Source organism: Malaclemys terrapin, chromosome 3 (assembly GCF_027887155.1).
Source record: "Malaclemys terrapin pileata isolate rMalTer1 chromosome 3, rMalTer1.hap1, whole genome shotgun sequence".
Lineage (NCBI taxonomy): Eukaryota > Metazoa > Chordata > Testudines > Emydidae > Malaclemys > Malaclemys terrapin.
In genome coordinates, this window is record NC_071507.1 from 25,667,062 (window position 1) to 25,688,732 (window position 21,671).

Here is a 21,671-nt window from a genome sequence, read left to right on the forward strand (position 1 = left end):
TCAAGGATTTGAGGGCCACTTGGCACTCCCTGGGCCTGTATACATCCCTGGCTTCCAGGAAGCATTTCTGGCCGCAACCACCTCTTAGATTCTACTTCGGGTGCTTGCTCGTATCGATTCCATGTTTGGTGTGTGCATGCCATGTGCACTGTTGCTGGAGATTTTTCCCTTAGCGGTATCTGTAGGGGCCGGTCCTAGCCCCTTGTGGAGTCCCACACTTATGTGCTTGTATAAAGGGCGCCGCCGGCCCTGTGTCCTCTCAGTTCTTTCTTACTGCTTGTGATGGTTGCTGGAACGTCTCTTGCGATTGCAAGCGTCCTTGTTCTTTGTATATAGTTCAGTGTTAGTAGTTACCTATAGCGCTGCCTGCCATGCCAGCAAGCGACCTGCATATGAGCTGCTTAAAGTGCCTTAGGGAAGCTCACATCAAGGACAGGTACAAGATCTGAAAGAGCTTCAGGTCACACACTTAAGGACAGGACATTTGTTTGAAGGCCCTGTTAATGGAAGCGGCACTTAGACCGGCCTTGGAACTGTGCCACTCCAATTTGGTGCCGAGCATATCGGCCTCAGTGCGGAGTGCTCCCCTGGCACTGTGCCCTTCCTGACACTGCTATCCATCCCCTGTGCCAAGGAAGAGGCACAAAAAACAGCGTGCCAAAAAGGGCGCTCCCCAGTGCCACAGAGGGATAGGCGGGGGACGGTTGATGAGGTGAGAACCGCGCTGAGCCACTCGTCCTCTCCAGAGCCATGGTTGGCAACGGAAACACCACTAGGGCACTGAGCCCAGTCCGGGATCCACCACCGATTCCTGGGAGAGATCAGGGCATCCTCCACCTACAAGCCCCATCAACACCAGAGACTTTCCAGGCGGCAAGGCACTTAATGTCTCTTCCATTGATGCTTATGCCCCAAGAACCTTAGTGACTCCCTCGGAAGCATCGAAGATGGCCCCCTCCAGAGGGAAACCCTCCATGGGCCCACCTTAGTGGTCTCCAACGTGATGCAAGTCTCCTGCTTCGCAACATTGATCTCCACCTTCGTGGCACCAATCACCAGCTTCCCAGTCACTGGCTTCACGGCACTGGCCTCCGACCCAGTGTTGTTCCCCAGCTCCCCATCACAGCTGATAGGGGGACATGGCAATGGCTCCACCATGATCTCCGATAGAGGAATCCTTGTTGGAGTCTGGGGACAAATCCATCCCTCCCCCGAGGAGGCACCGGCATCAGCATTACATGCTGGATTTGGATGCAGGACAATCTGTGGATGCTTGGCCACTGGAGCAGTGGCGAGTACACTGGCAATATTGGAACCCATAGGGCTTCCCTCCGATGCCGGGACCTTACTCCTCACTGTCATTCTTGGTGGTCTCCGAGAGGTGAACCCTGACCCCAATTTGGACTCCGATCCCAGTACCGAGACCCCAGCAGTCCCAGAGGAGGCAGCCTCGGCTTTGGAGGAGGAACCAGCCCTTCCTACGGTGGTGGCCTCTTCCTTATCATCCCCAGACGAGGCAGTCACGGGGTCTGCCAACCTGTTGTCACTGGATGACTTCAGGGCTAACCAGGAACTCCTCAAGAGAGTCACCACAAACTTGAAGCTAGAGGTAGAGGAGCTCAAGGAACCCGCGGACAGCCTGTTTGACATTTTGACTGCAGTGGCCTCCTGCAAGTGGCCCTACCAGTAAATGAAGGGGTGCTGAAACTGGTTAGGGCACTGTGGCAGACCCAATCTTCCCTGCCCACAACCTCGAAAAGGGCAGAGAAGAAATATTATGTCCTGGTCAAGGTGTTTGAATACATGTATTCTCACCCTCCACTGGGTCCCTGATGGTTTCGGCTGCAAATGAGCGGGATAGACAGGGACAAGCGAGTGTGACCCCTAAAAGTAAGGCTGCAGAGAGGCTCGATTTGTTTAGTAGAAAGGTGTATTCGACAGCTAGCCTACAACTTTGTTTCTCCAACCCGCAGGCATTGCAGGGGAGTTTAAAGACTCCCTGCCTCGGGAGTCAAGCCAGGAATTCTTGGCCATCCTGGAGGAAGGCAAATCAGTGGCCAGAGCCTCACTTCAGGCTGCCTTAGATGCGGCTGATTCGGCAGCCAGGGTCAATGGCATGGGCGGTGTCTTATGTGTCACAGTTTGTGGCTGCAGTCATCGGGTCTTTCACAAGGTGCAGCAGTCGGTCCAAGACCTCCCCTTTTTCTTGGAGCAGACGGACACTAAGCTGCATGGCCTGAAGGACTTTAGGGCCACTCTGCACTTTTTGGGCCTGTACACGGCTTTGGCCTCCAGAAGACACGCCGGCTGCAGCTGCCTCCCCGGTTCTCAGGTCATCCCAGACACAAGCCCTATAAGAAAAAAAGGGAGAGGATATAAGCACTGATAGCCCACTCAGTTGTCTTTGGTTCCCCAATTGGGCTCAGGAAGATACCCTGGTCGCTCAAGGCAGGCCTTTTCAGAGTGTGCCCGAGAACGGCATATCAGACTTGACCCAGGATCCATGCCCTCTTTTGGTTTTGGACCACTTGTTTCCTTTCCGTACTGCATGGTAACAAATAACCTTGGACCATTCGGTGCTCAACACTGTGGCAGTTTTCATCCATCCTCCCCATCACACCTCCCAGTCCCATCCCTCTTCAGCGACCCTTCTCACAAGCAGCTCCTTGTCCAGGAGGTGGAAGCCCTCCTGCTTTGGGGGGGCCATAGAGGAAGTTCCTCGAGATCTGAGGAGGAAGGGGTTTTTACTCCCGATATTTCCTAATCCCAAAGACCAAAGGGGGCATCAGGCCCATCCTAGACCTGCGTCGACTCAATAAATATCTCAAAAAGTTGAAGGTCTGCATGGTCTCTCTGGCCTCCATCATTCCCGCCCTGGATCCGGGAGACTGGTATGCCACCCTCAATTTAAAACATGCTTATTTCCACATCTCAATCTTCTGTGGGCACAGGAGATTCCTCCAGTTCATGGTGATACTGCGCCACTATCAATTCACTGCACTCCCCTTCGGTCTCTTGTCAACCCCAGTGGTTTTCACAAAGTACATGGCAGTGGTGGCAGCTTACCTGAGACGTCGAGGCGTGCAGAGCTATCCATTTCTTTACAACTGGCTAGTCAAAGGCAGTTCATAAGCTCAGGTGCATTACAGCGTTAGCATAGTACATCGAGAGTACAGGCCACCCATCGAGAGCTGGGTCTGCTTATGAACAAGCAGAAATTAACTCTGAACCCAGTTCAGAAAAGAGAGTTTATAGGAACGGCGCTCAACTCTACTCAGGCCAGAGCCTATTTGCCGGAGACCTGGTTCCAAGCCATCATAACTATAAAGGGAAGGGTAACAGCTGTCCTGTGTACAGTACTATAAAATCCCTCCTGGCCAGAGACTCCAAAATCCTTTTACCTGTAAAGGGTTAAGAAGCTCGGGTAACCTGGCTGACACCTGACCCAAAGGACCAATAAGGGGACAAGATACTTTCAAATCTTGGGGGGGGGGGGGAAGGGCTTTTGTTTGTGCTCTTTGTTTGGGAGTTCGTTCGCTCTTGGGACTGAGAGGGACCAGACATCAATCCAGGTTCTCCACATCTTTCTACACAAGTCTCTCATATTTCAAACTTGTAAGTAAAAAGCCAGGCAAGGCGTCTTAGTTTTACTTTGTTTTCTCAACTTGTAAATGTACCTTTTACTAGAGTGTTTATCTTTGTTTGCTATACTTTGAACCTGAGGCTAGAGGGAGGTCCTCTGAGCTCTTTAAGTTTGATTACCCTGTAAAGTTATTTTCCATTCTGATTTTACAGAGATGATTTTTACCTTTTTCTTTAATTAAAAGCCTTCTTTTTAAGAACCTGATTGATTTTTCCTTGTTTTAGATCCAAGGGGGTTGGATCTGTATTCACCAGGGAATTGGTGAAAGGTTTCTCAAGGCTACCCAGGGAAGGGAATTAGTTTTTGAGAATGGTGGCGGCAGACCAGAACTAAGCTGGTAGTTAAGCTTAGAAGTCTTCATGCAGGCCTCCACACTTGTACCCTAAAGTTCAAAGTGGGGATACAGCCTTGACATGGTGGCATAGCGGTGGGATTCATTTTAAACCCAAAAGCCAGTAAGATTTTTTTTTCCTTCTAGCTGCTTGGAAAGCAGAGCTGAAGGTAGATGCATATCTTATCTCTCCTTGCCTGAAGGCAGAGGTGTTAAGTTTTTTTAACAAGAGCCTTTGTTAAGAGAAGGGTTCAATTAATGAGCAAACGACTGGTAAAAGGAAATTACAAGCTGAATTGTTTTTTTTTTCTTTTTACATCCTCGGGAGTAGCTAGTTAAAAAGTCTCTCTTAACTCAGCAGCAGCCTGAGCTAAGTTTCAGTCAACTGCAGAGGGGTGTGACCCAGCACAAGAAAACAGGAAAATGACTACCAAAGAAGTAGCTAACAAAATAGAACTGGCCAGACTAGAAGCAGAAGAAAATGAGAAAAAACATCAGAGACTGCTTCAAATTAAAAAACTCGAGAAAGAAGCCAAAGAGGAGGCCCATGAAAGAGAAAAAGAAGCCAAAGAGGAGGCCCATAAAAGAGAAGAGAAAGCCAAAGAGAAGGCCCACAAGAGAGAGATGAAGCTGGAAAAAGCCAAAGAGGAGGCCCACAAGAGAACTATGGAGCTGGAAAAAGCCAAAGAGGAGGCGAGAGAAAAAGAAAGGAAGCATGAACTGGAAGTAGCAAGGGCTAGGCAGGATGCACCAGCCCATCCTAGCAACTCCTCTCCAGGTACCACTTCCCATCCCAGAAAATTCCCCACCTACAAGGCAGGCGATGATACTGAGGCCTTCTTAGAAAATTTTGAAAGGGCCTGCCTTGGATACAGCATCACTCCACACCAGTACATGGTAGAGCTGAGGCCGCAGCTCAGTGGACCCTTAGCAGAGGTGGGGGCTGAAATGCCTAAGGAACACATGAACAGTTATGAACTTTTTAAAAACAAGGCCAGACTCAGAATGGGGCTAACACCCGAGCATGCCCGTCAGCGGTTCAGAGCCCTAAGGTGGAAACCAGATGTGTCATTTACCCGGCATGCCTACCACACTGACAAAAATTGTGATGCCTGGGTATCAGGAGCAAATGTTACATCTCTGGAAGATCTGGTTTCCCTAGTAAAAATGGAGCAGTTTTTAGAGGGTGTTCCTGAGGAAATAGAAAGGTACATCCTAGATAGGAAGCCCAAAACTGGAACTGAGGCGGGGGAGATTGGAGCCAAATGGGTGGAGGTGACAGAAAAGAAAAAAGCTAGTAGCAGTTGGAGCGAATATCAGAAGGGGCAAGCCGAAACAAAACCTTACCACCGGGGACAACCCAAGGCCCCACCCACATCCCAAGGGAAACCCCAGGCGCCTTCTCACCCCACCACACCAGTCTCCACCAACCAACATCGCCCCGGTGATACCTTAGAGGGCGATGTTTTAAATGTAATGAACTGGGACATATAAAGGCTCACTGCCCCAAGAACCCCAACCGATTACAGTTCATTACACCCCAATCACACCAAAGATCCCCAGACCCAGATGTCTCTCTCATACTTTCGGAGCGAAGGGAAACCTTAAGAGTGGGCGGAAAGAAGGTTATTGCTTGGAGGGACACTGGGGCACAAGTGTCAACTATCCACTAATCCCTAGTGGACCCCAAACTCATCAACCCGGAGGCTCCAGTGACAATTCAACCCTTTGTGTCACAGTCTGTAACCTTGCCTACAGCCAAGTTGCATGTCCAGTACAAAGGCTGGTCAGGAATGTGGACGTTTGCAGTCTATGACAATTATCCCATTCCCATGCTGCTGGGGAAAGACTTGGCCAACCATGTGAAGCTAGCCAAGAGGGTGGGAATAGTCACCCGCAGCCAGGCTAAGCAAGCTTTCACCCCCATCCCTGTTCCTGAGCCGTCCACCAGGGCCCCGTCTGTGTTACCAGAGACCCAAACAAAGGTGGTGGAACCGGATCCCCTGCCAACGACTGCAACAGCCGTAGTGGATCCAATCCCAGAGACCCAGCCAAAGCCAGTCCCAGAACCGGAACTGGCAACGCAACCAGCACCAGAACCATTGCCAGCACTGAGTCCAGCGCTTGCAAACCCGTCTACAACTTCAACGCCAGAGAGCACCAGTGAGCCTGACCTGACGGAAGCAGCAGATAACCCTACCCAAGAGGCTCAGCCAGAGCCTGAGATACCACATAGTGCACCAGCGGACAGCGGTTCACAGTCAATGGAAACAGCCCCAGCACCTGCATCGCTTCCAGAGGGACCAAGCCCCAGTCCACAGTCCAAGGAGGAACTGATGTCTCCAGCATGAAGGGAACAGTTCCAGGCCGAGCAGGAAGCAGATGACAGCCTTCAGAAAGCTTGGGCGGCGGCGCGGAGTACCCCACCCCCTCTCAGCTCTTCTAACCGATCCCGGTTTGTTGTAGAACAAGGACTTTTATACAAGGAGACTCTTTCTGGTCTGCACCAGGAAGACTGGCATCCTCAAAGACAGTTGGTAGTTCCCACTAAGTATCGGGTAAAGCTCTTGAGCTTAGCCCATGATCATCCCAGTGGCCGTTCTGGGGTGAACAGAACCAAAAACCAGTTGGGGAAGTCCTTCCACTGGGAGGGAATGGGCAAGGACATTGCTAATTATGTCCGGTCTTGTGAGGTGTGCCAACGAGTGGGAAAGCCCCAAGACCAGGTTAAAGCCCCTCTCCAGCCACTACCCATAATTGAGGTCCCATTTCAGCGAGTAGCTGTGGATATTCTGGGTCTTTTCCCAAAGAAGACACCCAGAGGAAAGCAGTACGTACTGACTTTCATGGATTTTGCTACCCGATGGCCGGAAGCAGTACCCTTAAGCAACACCAGGGCTAAAAGTGTGTGCCAGGCATTAGCAGACATTTCTGCCAGGGTAAGTTGGCCCTCCGACATCCTTACAGATTCGGGAACTAATTTCCTGGCAGGGACCATGGAAAACCTGTGGGAAGCTCATGGGGTGAATCACTGGTTGCCACCCCTTACCACCATGAAACCAATGGCCTGGTGGAGAGGTTTAATGGAACTTTGGGGGCCATGATACGTAAATTCGTAAATGAACACTCCAATGATTGGGACCTAGTGTTGCAGCAGTTGCTTTTCGCCTACAGGGCTGTACCACATCCCAGTTTAGGGTTTTCACCATTTGAACTTGTGTATGGCCGCGAGGTTAAGGGGCCATTACAGTTGGTGAAGCAGCAATGGGAGGGGTTTACGCCTTCTCCAGGAACTAACATTCTAGACTTTGTAAGCAACCTACAAAGCACCCTCCGACACTCTTTAGCCCTTGCTAAAGAAAACCTAAAGGATGCTCAGGAAGAGCAAAAGGCCTTTAACCAGCTTAAGGCGACACTCGTGTCTGACCCTGTGCTAAGGGCCCCAGACTTTGACAAACCATTCCTAGTAACCACAGATGCGTGGCGTGGGAGCAGTTTTAATACAGGAAGGACCGGATCAAGAATTCCATCCTGTCGTGTTTCTCAGCAAGAAACTGTCTGAGAGGGAAAGCCACTGGTCAATCAGCAAAAAGGAATGCTACGCCATTGTGTACGCGCTGGAAAAGCTACGCCCATATGTTTGGGGACGGCGTTTCCAACTACAAACAGACCATGCTGCGCTACAGTGGCTTCATACCGCCAAGGGAATAACAAAAAACTTCTTCGGTGGAGGTTAGCTCTCCAAGATTTTGATTTTGAAATACAACACATTTCGGGAACTTCTAACAAAGTGGCTGATGCACTCTCCCGGGAAAGTTTCCCAGAGTTAACTGGTTAACAGTTGTTCTTGGATTGAAACATATTGTTAGTTTTTATATAATCAGTAGTATGTCTAAAGGTACATGTGTCTTATTAACTCTGTTTTCTCCTAGAACTCCAGGAAGAAATCACAGCCAGTGTGGAACCGAACATCCAACACTATCTGTGATTTGGGGGGCGTGTCATAACTATAAAGGGAAGAGTAACAGCTCTCCTGTGTACAGTACTATAAAATCCCTCCTGGCCAGAGACTCCAAAATCCTTTTACCTGTAAAGGGTTAAGAAGCTCGGGTAACCTGGCTGACACCTGACCCAAAGGACCAATAAGGGGACAAGACACTTTCAAATCTGGGGGGGGGGGGAAAGGCTTTTGTTTATGCTCTTTGTTTGGGAGTTCATTCGCTCTTGGGACTGAGAGGGACCAGACATCAATCCAGGTTCTCCCCATCTTTCTAAACAAGTCTCTAATATTTCAAACTTGTAAGTAAAAAGCCAGGCAAGGCGTCTTAGTTTTACTTTGTTTTCTCAACTTGTAAATGTACCTTTTACTAGAGTGTTTATCTTTGTTTGCTATACTTTGAATCTGAGGCTAGAGGGAGGTCCTCTGAGCTCTTTAAGTTTGATTACCCTGTAAAGTTATTTTCCATCCTGATTTTACAGAGATGATTTTTACCTTTTTCTTTAATTAAAAGCCTTCTTTTTAAGAACCTGATTGATTTTTCCTTGTTTTAGATCCAAGGGGGTTGGATCTGTATTCACCAGGAGTTGGTGGGAGGAAGGAGGGGAATGGTTAATTTCTCCTTGTTTTAAGATCCAAGGGGTTTGGATCTGTATTCACCAGGGAATTGGTGAAAGGTTTCTCAAGGCTACCCAGGGAAGGGAATTAGTTTTTGAGAATGGTGGCAACGGACCAGAACTAAGCTGGTAGTTAAGCTTAGAAGTCTTCATGCAGGCCCCCACACTTGTACCCTAAAGTTCAAAGTGGGGATACAGCCTTGACACAAGCGATGTCAGAAGTCATTGCCCACATCAAGGCCATCTGTTCACGACCGTGTGGGTCTGCCTCAAGCTGCTGGGCCACATGGCAGCATGTACTTATGTGGTGCAGTATGCATGGCTGCATCTCGGGCCTCTGTAGATGTGGCTGGCATCAGTTTACTCCCCCAGCAGACACCACTTGGACTTGGTTCTCACAATTCCATCGAATGTTCTGGCATCACTGACTTGCTGGACAGAACCGCGGATGGTGATGAACGAAGTCCCCTTCACTGCCCGATTCCTGTTGGTGACATTGGTCTCAGACGCTTCAGACCTCAGGTGGGGAGCCCACCTCGGCAATTCTCTGTACTCAGGGCCTCTGGTCCCAGGAGGATCTCTCCCTTCACATAAATGTCAGGGTGATATGCTTGGCCTGCTAGGTGTTCCTTCCCTACCTATCAGGCAGAGTGGTACAGATCTTGACAAACAGTATGGCCAAGATGTTCTACATCAACAAACAAAGATGAGCTCGCTCTTCAGCCCTGTGTCAGGAGGCTCTTTGATTGTGAGACTTCTGTGTGGAACACGCCGTTCACCTCAAGGTGTCACACCTCCCGGGGACACGGAATGCACTGGTGGATCTCCTCAGCAGGTCCTTCTCCTCTCACCATGAGTGGTCCCTGCACCCGTTGGTTGTCAACTCCATCTTCCAGAGATGGGGGACTCCCCTGGTGGAGCTGTTCGCTTCCAGACAGAATAGGAGATGCCTGCAATTTTTCTCGATGTGCGGTCTCAGTCAGGGCTCCCTGTCTGATGCCTTCCTGCTCCTGTGGGCAGGGGGACTGCTATACGCCTTCCTACCCAACACCCTTGGTCCACAGGGTCCTCTTAAAGATCACAAAAAGGACAAGGCGAGGGTTATCTTGATTGGTTCGGCACGCATCTGGACCTTTTGGTAGCAGCCCCACTACAGCTCCCGCTACGCCCGGACTTGATCTCGCAGAACCAAGGTTGGTTGCTTCACCCAAACCTTGCGTCCCCACATCTGATGGCTTGGATGCTGCATGGTTGAACCCTTGGGAACGGGCCTGCTCGGAGCGGGTCCAGCAAGTCTTACTGCGTAGGGGAAAACCCTCTACCAGGGAAACCTATTTTGCCAAGTGGAAGCACTTCACTTGTTGGACCTCTGATCGGCGACTTTCCCCATATCGGTTGTCTAGTCCATCTTGGACTATTCACTACACCTGAATTACCAGGATCTGACCCTATCGTCAATCCAGGTCCACCTGGTGGCCATCTCGGCCTTCCACCTTCTGGTCCAAGGTAAATCAGTCTTCTTGCATGAGATAACAGTCAGGTTCCTTAACGCCTTGGAAAGACTCTACCCTCAGTTTTGTAACCCAATTCCCCCATGGGACTTGAATCTGGTACTGTCAAGGCTCACAGGACCCCCACTTTGAGCTGTTGGCATCTTGTTTGCTGCTGCTCTTCTCATGGAAGGTGGCCTTCCTAGTGACAATTACATTGGCCAGAAGGGTCTCCGAAATTAGAGCCCAAACTTCAGAACCCCCTTATACGGTGTTCTTCAAGGAGAAGGTCCTACTGTCTCTCGACCCCTCTCCCCCAGTCCTTCCTGCCAATGGTGGTGTCACAGTTCCATAACAACCAAGACATTTTTCTTCCTGTCTTGTTTCCGTAGCCTCACAGATCGGACGAGGAACGTCAGCTGCATACCTTAGATGTTAGGCGGGCACTAACCTTCTATATCGAACGGACTAAACCCTTCCGCAAGGCAACATGGCTCTTTATAGCGGTGGTGGACAGGATAAAAGATTTGCTGGTATCATCCCAGAGGATCTCAGCCTGGATAACCGCCAGCATCAGGATGTGCTACGAGCAGGCGAAAGTTCCGCCTCCGGCCATTGTTACAGCCCATTCTACAAGGGCCCAGGCTTTGTCAGCAGCATTCCTCGTGCAGATTCCAATCCAGGACATCTGCAGGGCCACGACATGGTCATGAATTCATATCTTCACGTCCCATTATGCCATCACCCAGCAGACCAGTGATGATGCCACTTTTGGGAGAGCAGTGTTCCAGTCGACACGTCCATGAACTCTGAGTCCACCACCAGGGATACTGCTTGGAAGTCACCTAGCATGGAATCAATATGAGCAAGCATTTGAAGAAGAAAGAACTGTTACTAATGTTCTGTAATGGTTGTTCTTCAAAATGTGTTGCTCATGTCCATTCCATGACCCGTCCTCCTTCCCCTCTGTCAGAGTTACCAGCAAGAAGGAACTGAGAGGGTGCGGGGCCAGTGGCACCCCTTATACTGGCGCATAAGCGCAGGGTTCCAGGGGTGCTAGCACCGGCCCCTACAGATACTGCTAAGGGAATAATCTGCAGCAATGGTGCACATGGCACGCACACACCTAACATGAAATGGACATTAGCAACACATTTTGAAGAACAACGGTTATGGAAGGTTAGTAACAGTGTTTTCTTTTGGAGGTGTTGCACATCTCCATTCCAAGACCCACCCTCCTTTTCCTTTATATTGGAGTCTGTCTGGTAAGAAGGAACTGTGGAGGATTGAGGGCATTTCTGCCCTTTATACCATCACACAGCAGTCCGAGGCGGCAGTGGGCACATGTAGTGCCCTGATGGGTGCCACTGATGGAAAAATCTCCAAGAGTGCACTGGGTACGCATACACCTGAGGTGGAATGGACATATGTAACACATCTCGAAGAACAGCCATTATGAAACAAGTTAGTAACACTTTATTCCTCAAAAATTGTGTTCTCTATAACATACATTAATTTGCTGTAGCTTTTGATTTGCAATGCACAACTCGCACTCCCATGAAATTATGGATTAAATAAAGAAAAGTTTGAGTAATATCAAGAAGTAGTTATTGTTGCCCAGCTACTGTCAGTAATTTAAATATTGGCAATTAAGACACTGATTCAGTGGTATAATGGTATAGTACTATATTATTTTAATTAGATTTTTTGTTTATTCAAGGGAGGAAAAAACTGAGCAGCTGCTGGATTGTAAACAAGAACTTGAACAGATGGAGGCTGAACTAAAGAGACTGCAGCAGGAGGTGTGTATCTTGGACATCTGTTATACAAAGTCAACATAACTTTAAGAATTTGACCATCCTCAATAACAGTATTATTTTCATTTTTCAGCTTATACAGCTGTTTGTGTTTTTGTTTTGTTGCATTAATATTGCACCTATATATATGAACTTTTATAACTTATTAATTGATTGATTTTATCCAATTTGTCTTAATTGCAAAAATGATCACTTATTATATATTAATGGGTCTTGTATGAATGGCCTGTTGAAAAGTCTCACATCTATGTTGTACCACCAGAATACCCCAGAAATATGAATGTACAGAGCGTATCTTGAAAAGCTCCAGTAACCTTCATTTTTAATTCTCTATTTTGTGTATGCCTGTTAATAGACAACGGGTGAAAAGGCATTTTTCAATTATTCTTCAGTACGCCTATATATAAAACCATATTTCAGGTCATTCATAGATATCATCGTAAATGGAAAAGCTTTGGTCCTCCTATTGTGATCAGTAGAGAGATTCTTCTTTGAGTAAATGCAGATATGTATTCCAAGTAGGTGTGTGCACGCCTCATGCGCTGGAGCCAGTCTTTTGCCTAGTACCCACAGAGGGGCAGTGCACGTGCCTCATGGCTGTCGCCCCTCCCTGGCTGTATAAGGTGGTGCCACTCCGACCCTGTCATAACTATAAAGGGAAGGGTAACAGTCCTCCTGTGTACAGTACTATAAAATCCCTCCTGGCCAGAGACTCCAAAATCCTTTTACCTGTAAAGGGTTAAGAAGCTCAGGTAACCTGACTGACACCTGACCCAAAGGACCAATAAGGGGACAAGATACTTTCAAATCTTGGTGGGGGGAAGGCTTTGGATTGTGCTCTTTGTTTTGGGGGTTGTTCGTTCTTGGGACTGAGAGGGACCAGACATCAATCCAGGTTCTCCAAATCTTTCTGAACGAGTCTCTCATATTTCCAACTTGTAAGTAAACAGCCAGGCAAGTTTTTATCTTTGTTTTCTCAACTTGTAAATGTACCTTTTTGCTAGAGTGTTTATCTCTGTTTGCTGTAACGTTGAACCTAAGGCTAGAGGGGATTCCTCTGGACTCTTTAAGTTCGATTACCCTGTAAAGTTATTTTCCATCCTGATTTTACAGAGATGATTTTTACCTTTTTCTTTAATTAAAAGCCTTCTTTTTAAGAACCTGATTGATTTTTCCTTGGTTTGGGATTGGCAATATCTTGCTGTATTATCTCCTGGTTGTTCTAATCTTACATATACACTTAAAATGTGGCTTTCTTTATATAGGAATTAGATACAGTGCTTCTGTCAGCTAATTTCTAAGTTATTATCTGCAAAAAATTAGAGTTTCCAGTTGCCTAAGTAGTCCCTTGAATCACAGTTAAAGTTGCCACCCCCCCCCCCGAAATCTGAAATGGCACCCCTGCTTAAGTCTCTCCAGCTGGTGGATTGAAATGAAAGTCACCAATACCCACACCTTCAGGGATAGTCCCTCCCTGAGGTCCCAGCAAAAGGGGGTGGGGTGGTACCAGTCTTAATGTAACAGGTTTGGGGAAATTGATCTGGCTGGATCTCTGTGGCAGGTTCCGCCTGTCTGTCTTACCCTGGTAGTCCACTGTACTCTCTTCAGGGTTGTGGTGAAGATCTCCTGCTTAGTAGTTCCCTCTGCAGCATACTATCTGCTATTTAGGGCAATCTTGCTCCTTTCCCCCCATTGACTGCCAGGTCCTCCCTTTTAAAGGTCACCTCCCTATCATGCATGACAGACAGGGCCAGATGGTGGTGGGGGCCCTTCCTATACACCCCATCACAGTTTTGGTTTGAATTGAGAATTAAGACACATGAAGATTCAGAGTTTCCATACTTGCTTTAAAGCATTTTCAAGTTGCTCATGTAAGAAATGACAAATAATATGGATCTTTCGGGTAGGAATTTAATCACATTGAAGTATTTTTTCTTTGTTCTACTTGAAAGAACAGTGTGTTGAAACTCACTGAACCTCCTTTCAAGAGCGTTAGTGTTAGATAGGAAACAAAATCTAGACATGTAATTTGTGTAAATATATTATGTCTATATATTCTAACTAGGCAATCCATCTAGGTTTGTGAAAAAATAGAAAAAGAGAAGAACAATACATCATCTCACAGATTACCTATCATGTAACTTAATTTTTTATTTTCTAGAACATGAATTTGCTTTCGGATGCTCGCTCTGCCAGAGTGTACCGTGATGAGTTAGATGCACTCCGTGAGAAGGCAATCCGAGTTGACAAGCTTGAAAGTGAAGTCAGCCGATACAAAGAGAGGCTACATGATATTGTATTCTACAAGGCTAGAGTTGAGGTATATTTAAAACAATTCTTAATCACATACAATTTGTTGGTTTTTTAGTAAAAAAAAAAAACGTATTGCCCGTTGATATTGCTTTCTCTTTTTTTTTTATTTTGACAACGTGAAAAAAATGAAGACTTTAAAGCAGTTTGATAGATTCTTGCACTGCAATATATTATTCTATCTTGTCTGATAAATGGTCGTTTTCAAGATGAGTGTTCAAACATCCACCCACATGGAGTTTCATTTGAAGTCGGCAAGACTCTCTGTTAGTGACTGGGTCCATCTATGCAGACCTACTTGCAGGATCAGGGTCTATAAGCAAACATAAAGAAGACATGGGAAACACGGAGGAGGGAGTTAGCTTGAAATTTATTTTAAGTTTAATTTTTCATTCACTTCTTTTGGGCATCATGGGGGAAGGAAGTTTTCAGGAATGATCTGAATGAGGAAAAGAAGGTGGCCTGGTGAACAAGGATTAGGAGGGTATTTCATGCATAAAACATGGGGAAAGACACAGAGATAGAATTGAAGAGACATTTCAAATTCTATCATGGATTAGAAATTGGTAAGAGACAAAAAAGAAACCAAACTAAGAATAAATAATCAATTTTCTACATGGCAAACAGTGGGATGCCCAATTACCTTTACTAAGGCCAGGACCTTTATCTGGAAATGGCAGGTGAATGGGGATGTCACAAAATTTGCACAGGGTGCAAAATTATTAAGGGTAGTCAAAAACAGAAAAGTCTGTTTGGAACTTCAGAGGAACCTAACAAAACTAGACAAATTGGCAGATCACATTAAATAAATGCAAGGTAATATTTATTGGAAGGAATAATTTGAACTATGTTGCTAAGTTGAAAACTAACTCTGGAAAAAGATTTAGGTTTCATTTTGATATTTCACTAATGTCCTGTCTTCATTATGAAGCAGCAGTCAAAAAAAAAAGTGTTATTCTGTATAACATACGATATAAAATACTGTAACTTTTATAATGACATTATATAACCTGATGGGACATCCTTACCTTGAAAGCTGTGTTAAGTCTAGTCACTCAACTTGAAAAATGATATAACAGAAAATAGAAGGGGTTTTACAGACAGATGATAAAGATTATTAGAAACATGAAAATACTTCCATATAAAGAGAAATTTGGGAAAAATTAGGAACACTAAATTTAGAAAGGGATCAAATAAAAAGTCACATGACAGAAATATGTAAAATAAAGTATGATATAGAGAAAGTCAGTCTGATACTACTCTTTACTCTTTCCTTTCATAGAGAAATGAGGGAATCAATGAAATTGTAAGATAACAAATTTGAAACCGATGAAAGAAAATATATTTGTATGCAGTTCATAATTAAGTTATGGAACACATAGTCAGATATCATTGAAGCCAAGACCTTAGAAGGATTCAGAAAAGGACTAGACATTCATATAGACTGGAACATTCACAGTTACATTAGATAGGATAAAACATTTTTGAAGAATATAAAAACCATATTTAAAAACATAAGATAGCTACTAATTGATGAGAGTAGAAAAAAAAAGTCCCAATAAGCAGATTATTGCATAAAGGACTTCTATGGGGAATTGTTGTTTTTTCTTCTGAAGCATCTGGCTGGCTACTGTCAAAAACAGGACAAAACTGTTCGGATAAGGTATGGCAATTCCTATGTTGTTCTGTTTTCATCTGGCGAGGAGACTTAATATTTGTAGATGATGATTTCACCTTGTTAGTACATGCCTTTTTCACTTCACCTTTTGATTACAGCAACACTGTTTACCTGGATATAAAAGCATTAGCCTGGAAAAAAACAGCATTTGTGCAGAATACAGCAGCTAGCTTCCTCAGCAACACCAGTTACTGAGAGCGTATCATCCCATATTTCACTACCTGCAGAAGACCACATCAAGTTTAAGGTCTCTGACCTTGTTTTCAAGATATTAAATATGCTAGGCCTAGAACATGTAAAGAACCACCTTGCTCTCTGTGACCTCAACTGCCCTGAATAACTCCATTCCTCAGGCACAGTGGGATTGTGCACAGCAAAAATAATATTTTTTTAAAACATACTGTGTACATGCAATCTTTCCTCCTGAGGAGAGCAGAGTGGAGAAGAACTCAGCATTACAGGTGATAGTCACGCCTGTAATTATTTGTAGCTCTGGAAGGCATTCAGATTCCACATTGGTAGAATGGTCTTTGGGGGGGAGGGTAGAAGACAGTCCCAGAAGGTTAAAAGGTCCTCCTCCCTATCAACTGAGGAGGGTCAATCAGGTTCAGCTGAGAAAGGGTTACCAGAGAATCAATTAGGATCAGCTGAGAGGGAATTACCTGAGGTTAATTAGGATCAGCTGATTCCAACTAAGGACTGCCTGAGACCTTTTTAAACCCTCCCATATTGGGAGAAGAGGAGGAGATAGAGAAGTCGTCACGCTGCCAGTAGGTTAGGAGCTGTGAGACAGCGAGCCTCACCAGGAGGGGAGGCTGCATTCCCTCCCATAAGGGAGAAAAACAAGCACAAAAGACTGGTGGAGAGAAGGAACGGACTTCCCCTGTGCAACCAAGAGGGACTGTTTTACCCAAGCCTGTCTCACCACGGCTAAAAGCATCTGAGGCTGGTGAGACCGAGAAGGTGCCTTGCCACACATGGTGGAATGCGAAACAAAGAGATGTGGATAAGGAGGTGGAAGGATTTGAAGCATTGTTGATGTGAAACTTTAAATCCTTGGGGAAAGAAATGTATTTATTCATTTAATTGAAAAGTATAGATTAGTTTTGATATTTTGTAATGCTTTATAGTATATTTGCAAATCTTCTGTAATATAATTTGTAAATGTAGAGAAATCTTAGTAATACGAGACCTCACTGTTGTACTCTGCTATTAAATCTTTGCTGAAAAGTTGGAATTGACTTCTTGATTTTGTGTGTATGAATTATAGGGTGTACCAAAGTGAAATATAGTTAGGTTCAAATGTAAGAGAACAGTGAAGTATTGTTGTAGCCATATTGATCCCAGTGTATTATGGAGAAAAGGCGAGTGAGTTAATATCTTTTATTGAACCAACTTCTATTGGTGAGAGAGACAAGCTTTCGAGCTTACGTAGAACTCTTCTTTAGGTCTGGGAAACTAACTCAAAGGTCTGGACTACACTACAGACCTATATTGGTATAACTATATCATTCAGAGGTGTGGATTTTTTGCACCATATAGCAACATAGTTATATCGACCTAGCCACCCCTCCCCCGCCCCCGGAGTAGACAGTGCTGTAGCTACTGCCTCTCAAGGAAGTGGATGAACTATGCTAATGGGAGAACTCTCTTCTGTCGGTATAGAGGGTCTTCATTAAAGCACTACAAATGCAGCGCCAATGCAGTATTTTAACTGGAGATATGACCAAAGTGTCACTGCTAAATACAAGATTTGAACAGATTATTTAGCATAAATAGCAAACACACATTTCAAGGAACCGTTCAAAGTGAAGTGGCCTGTTAACACCCCTCTAGTTATAGGGAAGAAAGGAAGGGAGGAGTGGAGAAAAAATCAGTTGGGGAGGGTTGTTAGTGGGTAACAGATTGTTGTAATAAGCCATAAATCCTGTGTCTCTATTCAGTCCACGATTTTTAATGTCTAGCAAAGTTGTGAATTTAAGCTCCCAGGCTTGCCTTCACCAAACATGGTCATTCCACCAGAGAAGTAGATTGCATCATGGAATGGACTGAACAAATACCCTGAGAGAACCTACTTCAATACAGAAATAATGCCCCCTCCGACTGCACATCCGTAGTTGTCACCTACCACCCTACACTGAAACCCATATAGGGTATCATTCAAAAACTACAACCCATACTCAATGGGCACCCTATTCTGAAAGAAATCTTTGCTGAACCCTCCTTCAAACAACCATCCAACTTCTCCAAGTTCATCATCAAAAGCAGGCTCCCCACAGACCAGGACACACCAACTCAAAGCAGCAGCACCATACCCTGCTAAACAACAGATGCAAAACCTGCAGACATATCTCCACTGCTACAATGATCATAACCCCCGACCCCACCTTTCAAGATCCATGTCTATCACAATGCATGGTGTACTTCATCCAGTGCACTATATGCCCCTATAACAATTATGTGGGTGAAACCAGACAATCACAGGAAAATGATCAAACACAAAAACACCCTATCACCTGTGAGTGAACACTTTTCCCAGAGAGATCACTCTATATCTGAGCTCTCAGTCCTCATCTTGAAAGGAAGCCTGCACAACACTTTCAAAAGACGATCCTGGGAGCTTAAATTTGCTAGATACTAAAAATCATGGACTGACTAGAGACACTAGAGATTTATGGCTTATTACAATGATATGTAACCCACTAACAACCCCTCCAGCTGTTTCCCCCCCCCCTTCCCTTCCTTCTCTATGACTGAAGGGGTGTTAACGGGCCACTTACCTTTGAATGGTCCTTGAAATATGTGTTAACTACTTATGTTAAACATTCTGTTCAACCCCTATGTTTAGTAGTGATACTTTAAGTTAGGCTTGTTCTACACTACATGTGTACTTTGTGGGGTGACCAGATGACAAAGATAAAATATCGGGACACGGGGGGGGAAGGGGGAGCAAAAAAAAAAAAAAGTCGGAGCACCCCTACCGCCAGGCAGCAGTGGCACAGCCCTGTCTCCACCCAACTCTCGGCTCCGACCCCCGATACACCCCCAGCTCCCCTATCCCCTCGCTCCCAGGCCCAGCCTGGGCTCCGAGCTGTGCAGCTGAGCCGTGCTCCAGGCCCCTCCTGCAGCTCCCGGCCCAGCCGGTCCCGGGCTCCGTCGCACCTGCCCTACAGCAGAGGCTGCTCCACTCCGCCCCGCCTGGAACACTTGACCCGCAGCCCCAGGCAGTCCCTCTTCAGCCGTGGGGAGCTCGGGGACCCACCCGGGCAGGGGGTGAACCAGGCAGCCGGGCCCGGCCCCTTCCAGCAGGAGCATGTCCTTCCCACACATGTCTCTGCCCCTCGCCTGGGCCCTGCCTGCTCTGTGTTGCCCCGGGGGCTGCAGGGCTGGAGCACCCTCCGCACTGCGCTCCCGGCCCTGGCCATAGAATCATAGAATATCAGAGTTGGAAGGGACCTCAAGAGGTCATCTAGTCCAACCCCCTGCTCAAAGCAGGACCAATTCCCAGCTAAATCATCCCAGCCAGGGCTTTGTCAAGCCGGGCCTTAAAAACCTCCAAGGAAGGAGACTCCACCACCTCCCTAGGTAACGCATTCCAGTGTTTCACCACCCTCCTAGTGAAATAGTTTTTCCTGATATCCAACCTAGACCTCCCCCACTGCAACTTGAGACCATTGCTCCTTGTTCTGTCGTCTGCCACCACTGAGAACAGCCGAGCTCCATCCTCTTTGGAACCCCCCTTCAGGTAGTTGAAGGCTGCTATCAAATCCGCCCTCATTCTTCTCTTCTGGAGACTAAACAATCCCAGTTCCCTCCTCATAAGTCATGTGCTCCAGACCCCTAATCATTTTTGTTGCCCTCCGCTGGACTCTTTCCAATTTTTCCACATCCTTCTTGTAGTGTGGGGCCCAAAACTGGACACAGTATTCCAGATGAGGCCTCACCAATGTCGAATAAAGGGGAACGATCACGTCCCTCGATCTGCTGGCAATGCCCCTACTTATACAGCCCAAAATGCCGTTAGCCTTCTTGGCAACAAGAGCACACTGTTGACTCATATCCAGCTTCTCGTCCACTGTGACCCCTAGGTCCTTTTCTGCAGAACTGCTACCTAGCCATTCGGTCCCTAGTCTGTAGCAGTGCATGGGATTCTTCCGTCCTAAGTGCAGGACTCTGCACTTGTCCTTGTTGAACCTCATCAGGTTTTTTTCGGCCCAATCTTCTAATTTGTCTAGGTCCCTCTGTATCCGATCCCTACCCTCTAGTGTATCTACCACGCCTCCTAGTTTAGTGTCATCTGCAAACTTGCTGAGAGTGCAGTCCACACCATCCTCCAGATCATTAATAAAGATATTAAACAAAACCGGCCCCAGGACCGACCCTTGGGGCACTCCGCTTGAAACCGGCTGCCAACTAGACATGGAGCCATTGATCACTACCCGTTGAGCCCGACGATCTAGCCAGCTTTCTATCCACCTTACAGTCCATTCATCCAGCCCATACTTCTTTAACTTGGCAGCAAGAATACTGTGGGAGACCGTATCAAAAGCTTTGCTAAAGTCAAGGAATAACACATCCACTGCTTTCCCCTCATCCACAGAGCCAGTTATCTCATCATAGAAGGCAATTAGGTTAGTCAGGCACGACTTCCCCTTCGTGAATCCATGCTGACTGTTCCTGATCACTTTCCTCTCCTCTAAATGTTTCATAATTGATTCCTTGAGGACCTGCTCCATGATTTTTCCAGGGACTGAGGTGAGGCTGACTGGCCTATAGTTCCCCGGATCCTCCTTCTTCCCTTTTTTAAAGATGGGCCCTACATTAGCCTTTTTCCAGTCATCTGGGACCTCCCCCGATGGCCATGAGTTTTCAAAAATAATGGCTAATGGCTCTGCAATCTCACCCACCAACTCCTTTATCACCCTCGGAGGCAGCGCATCCGGCCCCATGGACTTGTGCACGTCCAGTTTTTCTAAATAGTCCCGAACCACTTCTTTCTCCACAGAGGGTTGGTCACCTTCTCCCCATGCTGTACTGCCCAGTGCAGCAGTCTGGGAGCTGACCTTGTTCATGAAGACAGAGGCAAAAAAATCATTGAGTACATTAGCTTTTTCCACATCCTCGGTCACTAGGTTGCCTCCCTCATTCAGTAAGGGGCCCACACTTTCCTTGATTTTCTTCTTGTTGCTAACATACCTGAAGAAACCCTTCTTGTTACTCTTAACATTTCTTGCTAACTGCAACTCCAAGTGTGATTTGGCCTTCCTGATTTCACTCCTGCACGCCTGAGCAATATTTTTATACTCCTCCCTGGTCATTTGTCCAATCTTCCACTTCTTGTAAGCTTCTTTTTTGCGTTTAAGATCAGCAAGGATTTCACTGTTTAGCCAAGCTGGTCGCCTGCCATATTTACTATTCTTTCTACACATCGGGATGGTTTGTTCCTGCAACCTCAATAAGGATTCTTTAAAATACAGCCAGCTCTCCTGGACCCCTTTGCCCTTCATGTTATTCTCCCAGGGGATCCTGCCCATCTGTTCCCTGAGGGAGTCAAAGTCTGCTTTTCTGAAGTCCAGGGTCCGTATTCTGCTGCTCTCCTTTCTTCCTTGTGTCAGGATCCTGAACTCGACCATCTCATGGTCACTGCCTCCCAGGTTCCCATCCACTTTTGCTTCCCCTACTAGTTCTTCTCTGTTTGTGAGTATGGCCCATGTGCAATCCTGGGAGGGAGGAGGAATACCGTGTGGTTGGGGAAGAGGTGGGGCCAGGGCAGGGATTTGGGGAGGGT

At 46.5% G+C, this 21,671-nt stretch overlaps 1 protein-coding gene across 9 annotated transcripts in view; it reads left to right on the top strand.

Moving 5' to 3' along the window:
* The window catches only part of CCDC88A (coiled-coil domain containing 88A), a 364,297-nt gene that overhangs the window by 190,061 nt on the left and 152,565 nt on the right, over nucleotides 1–21,671 (top strand). For all 9 annotated transcript variants that reach the window (XM_054023155.1, XM_054023156.1, XM_054023161.1 and 6 more), the window contains 2 exons: nucleotides 11,799–11,880; nucleotides 14,057–14,215. In XM_054023155.1, coding sequence (XP_053879130.1) covers nucleotides 11,799–11,880; nucleotides 14,057–14,215 — 241 coding nt within the window. The remainder of the gene's footprint in view (nucleotides 1–11,798; nucleotides 11,881–14,056; nucleotides 14,216–21,671) is intronic.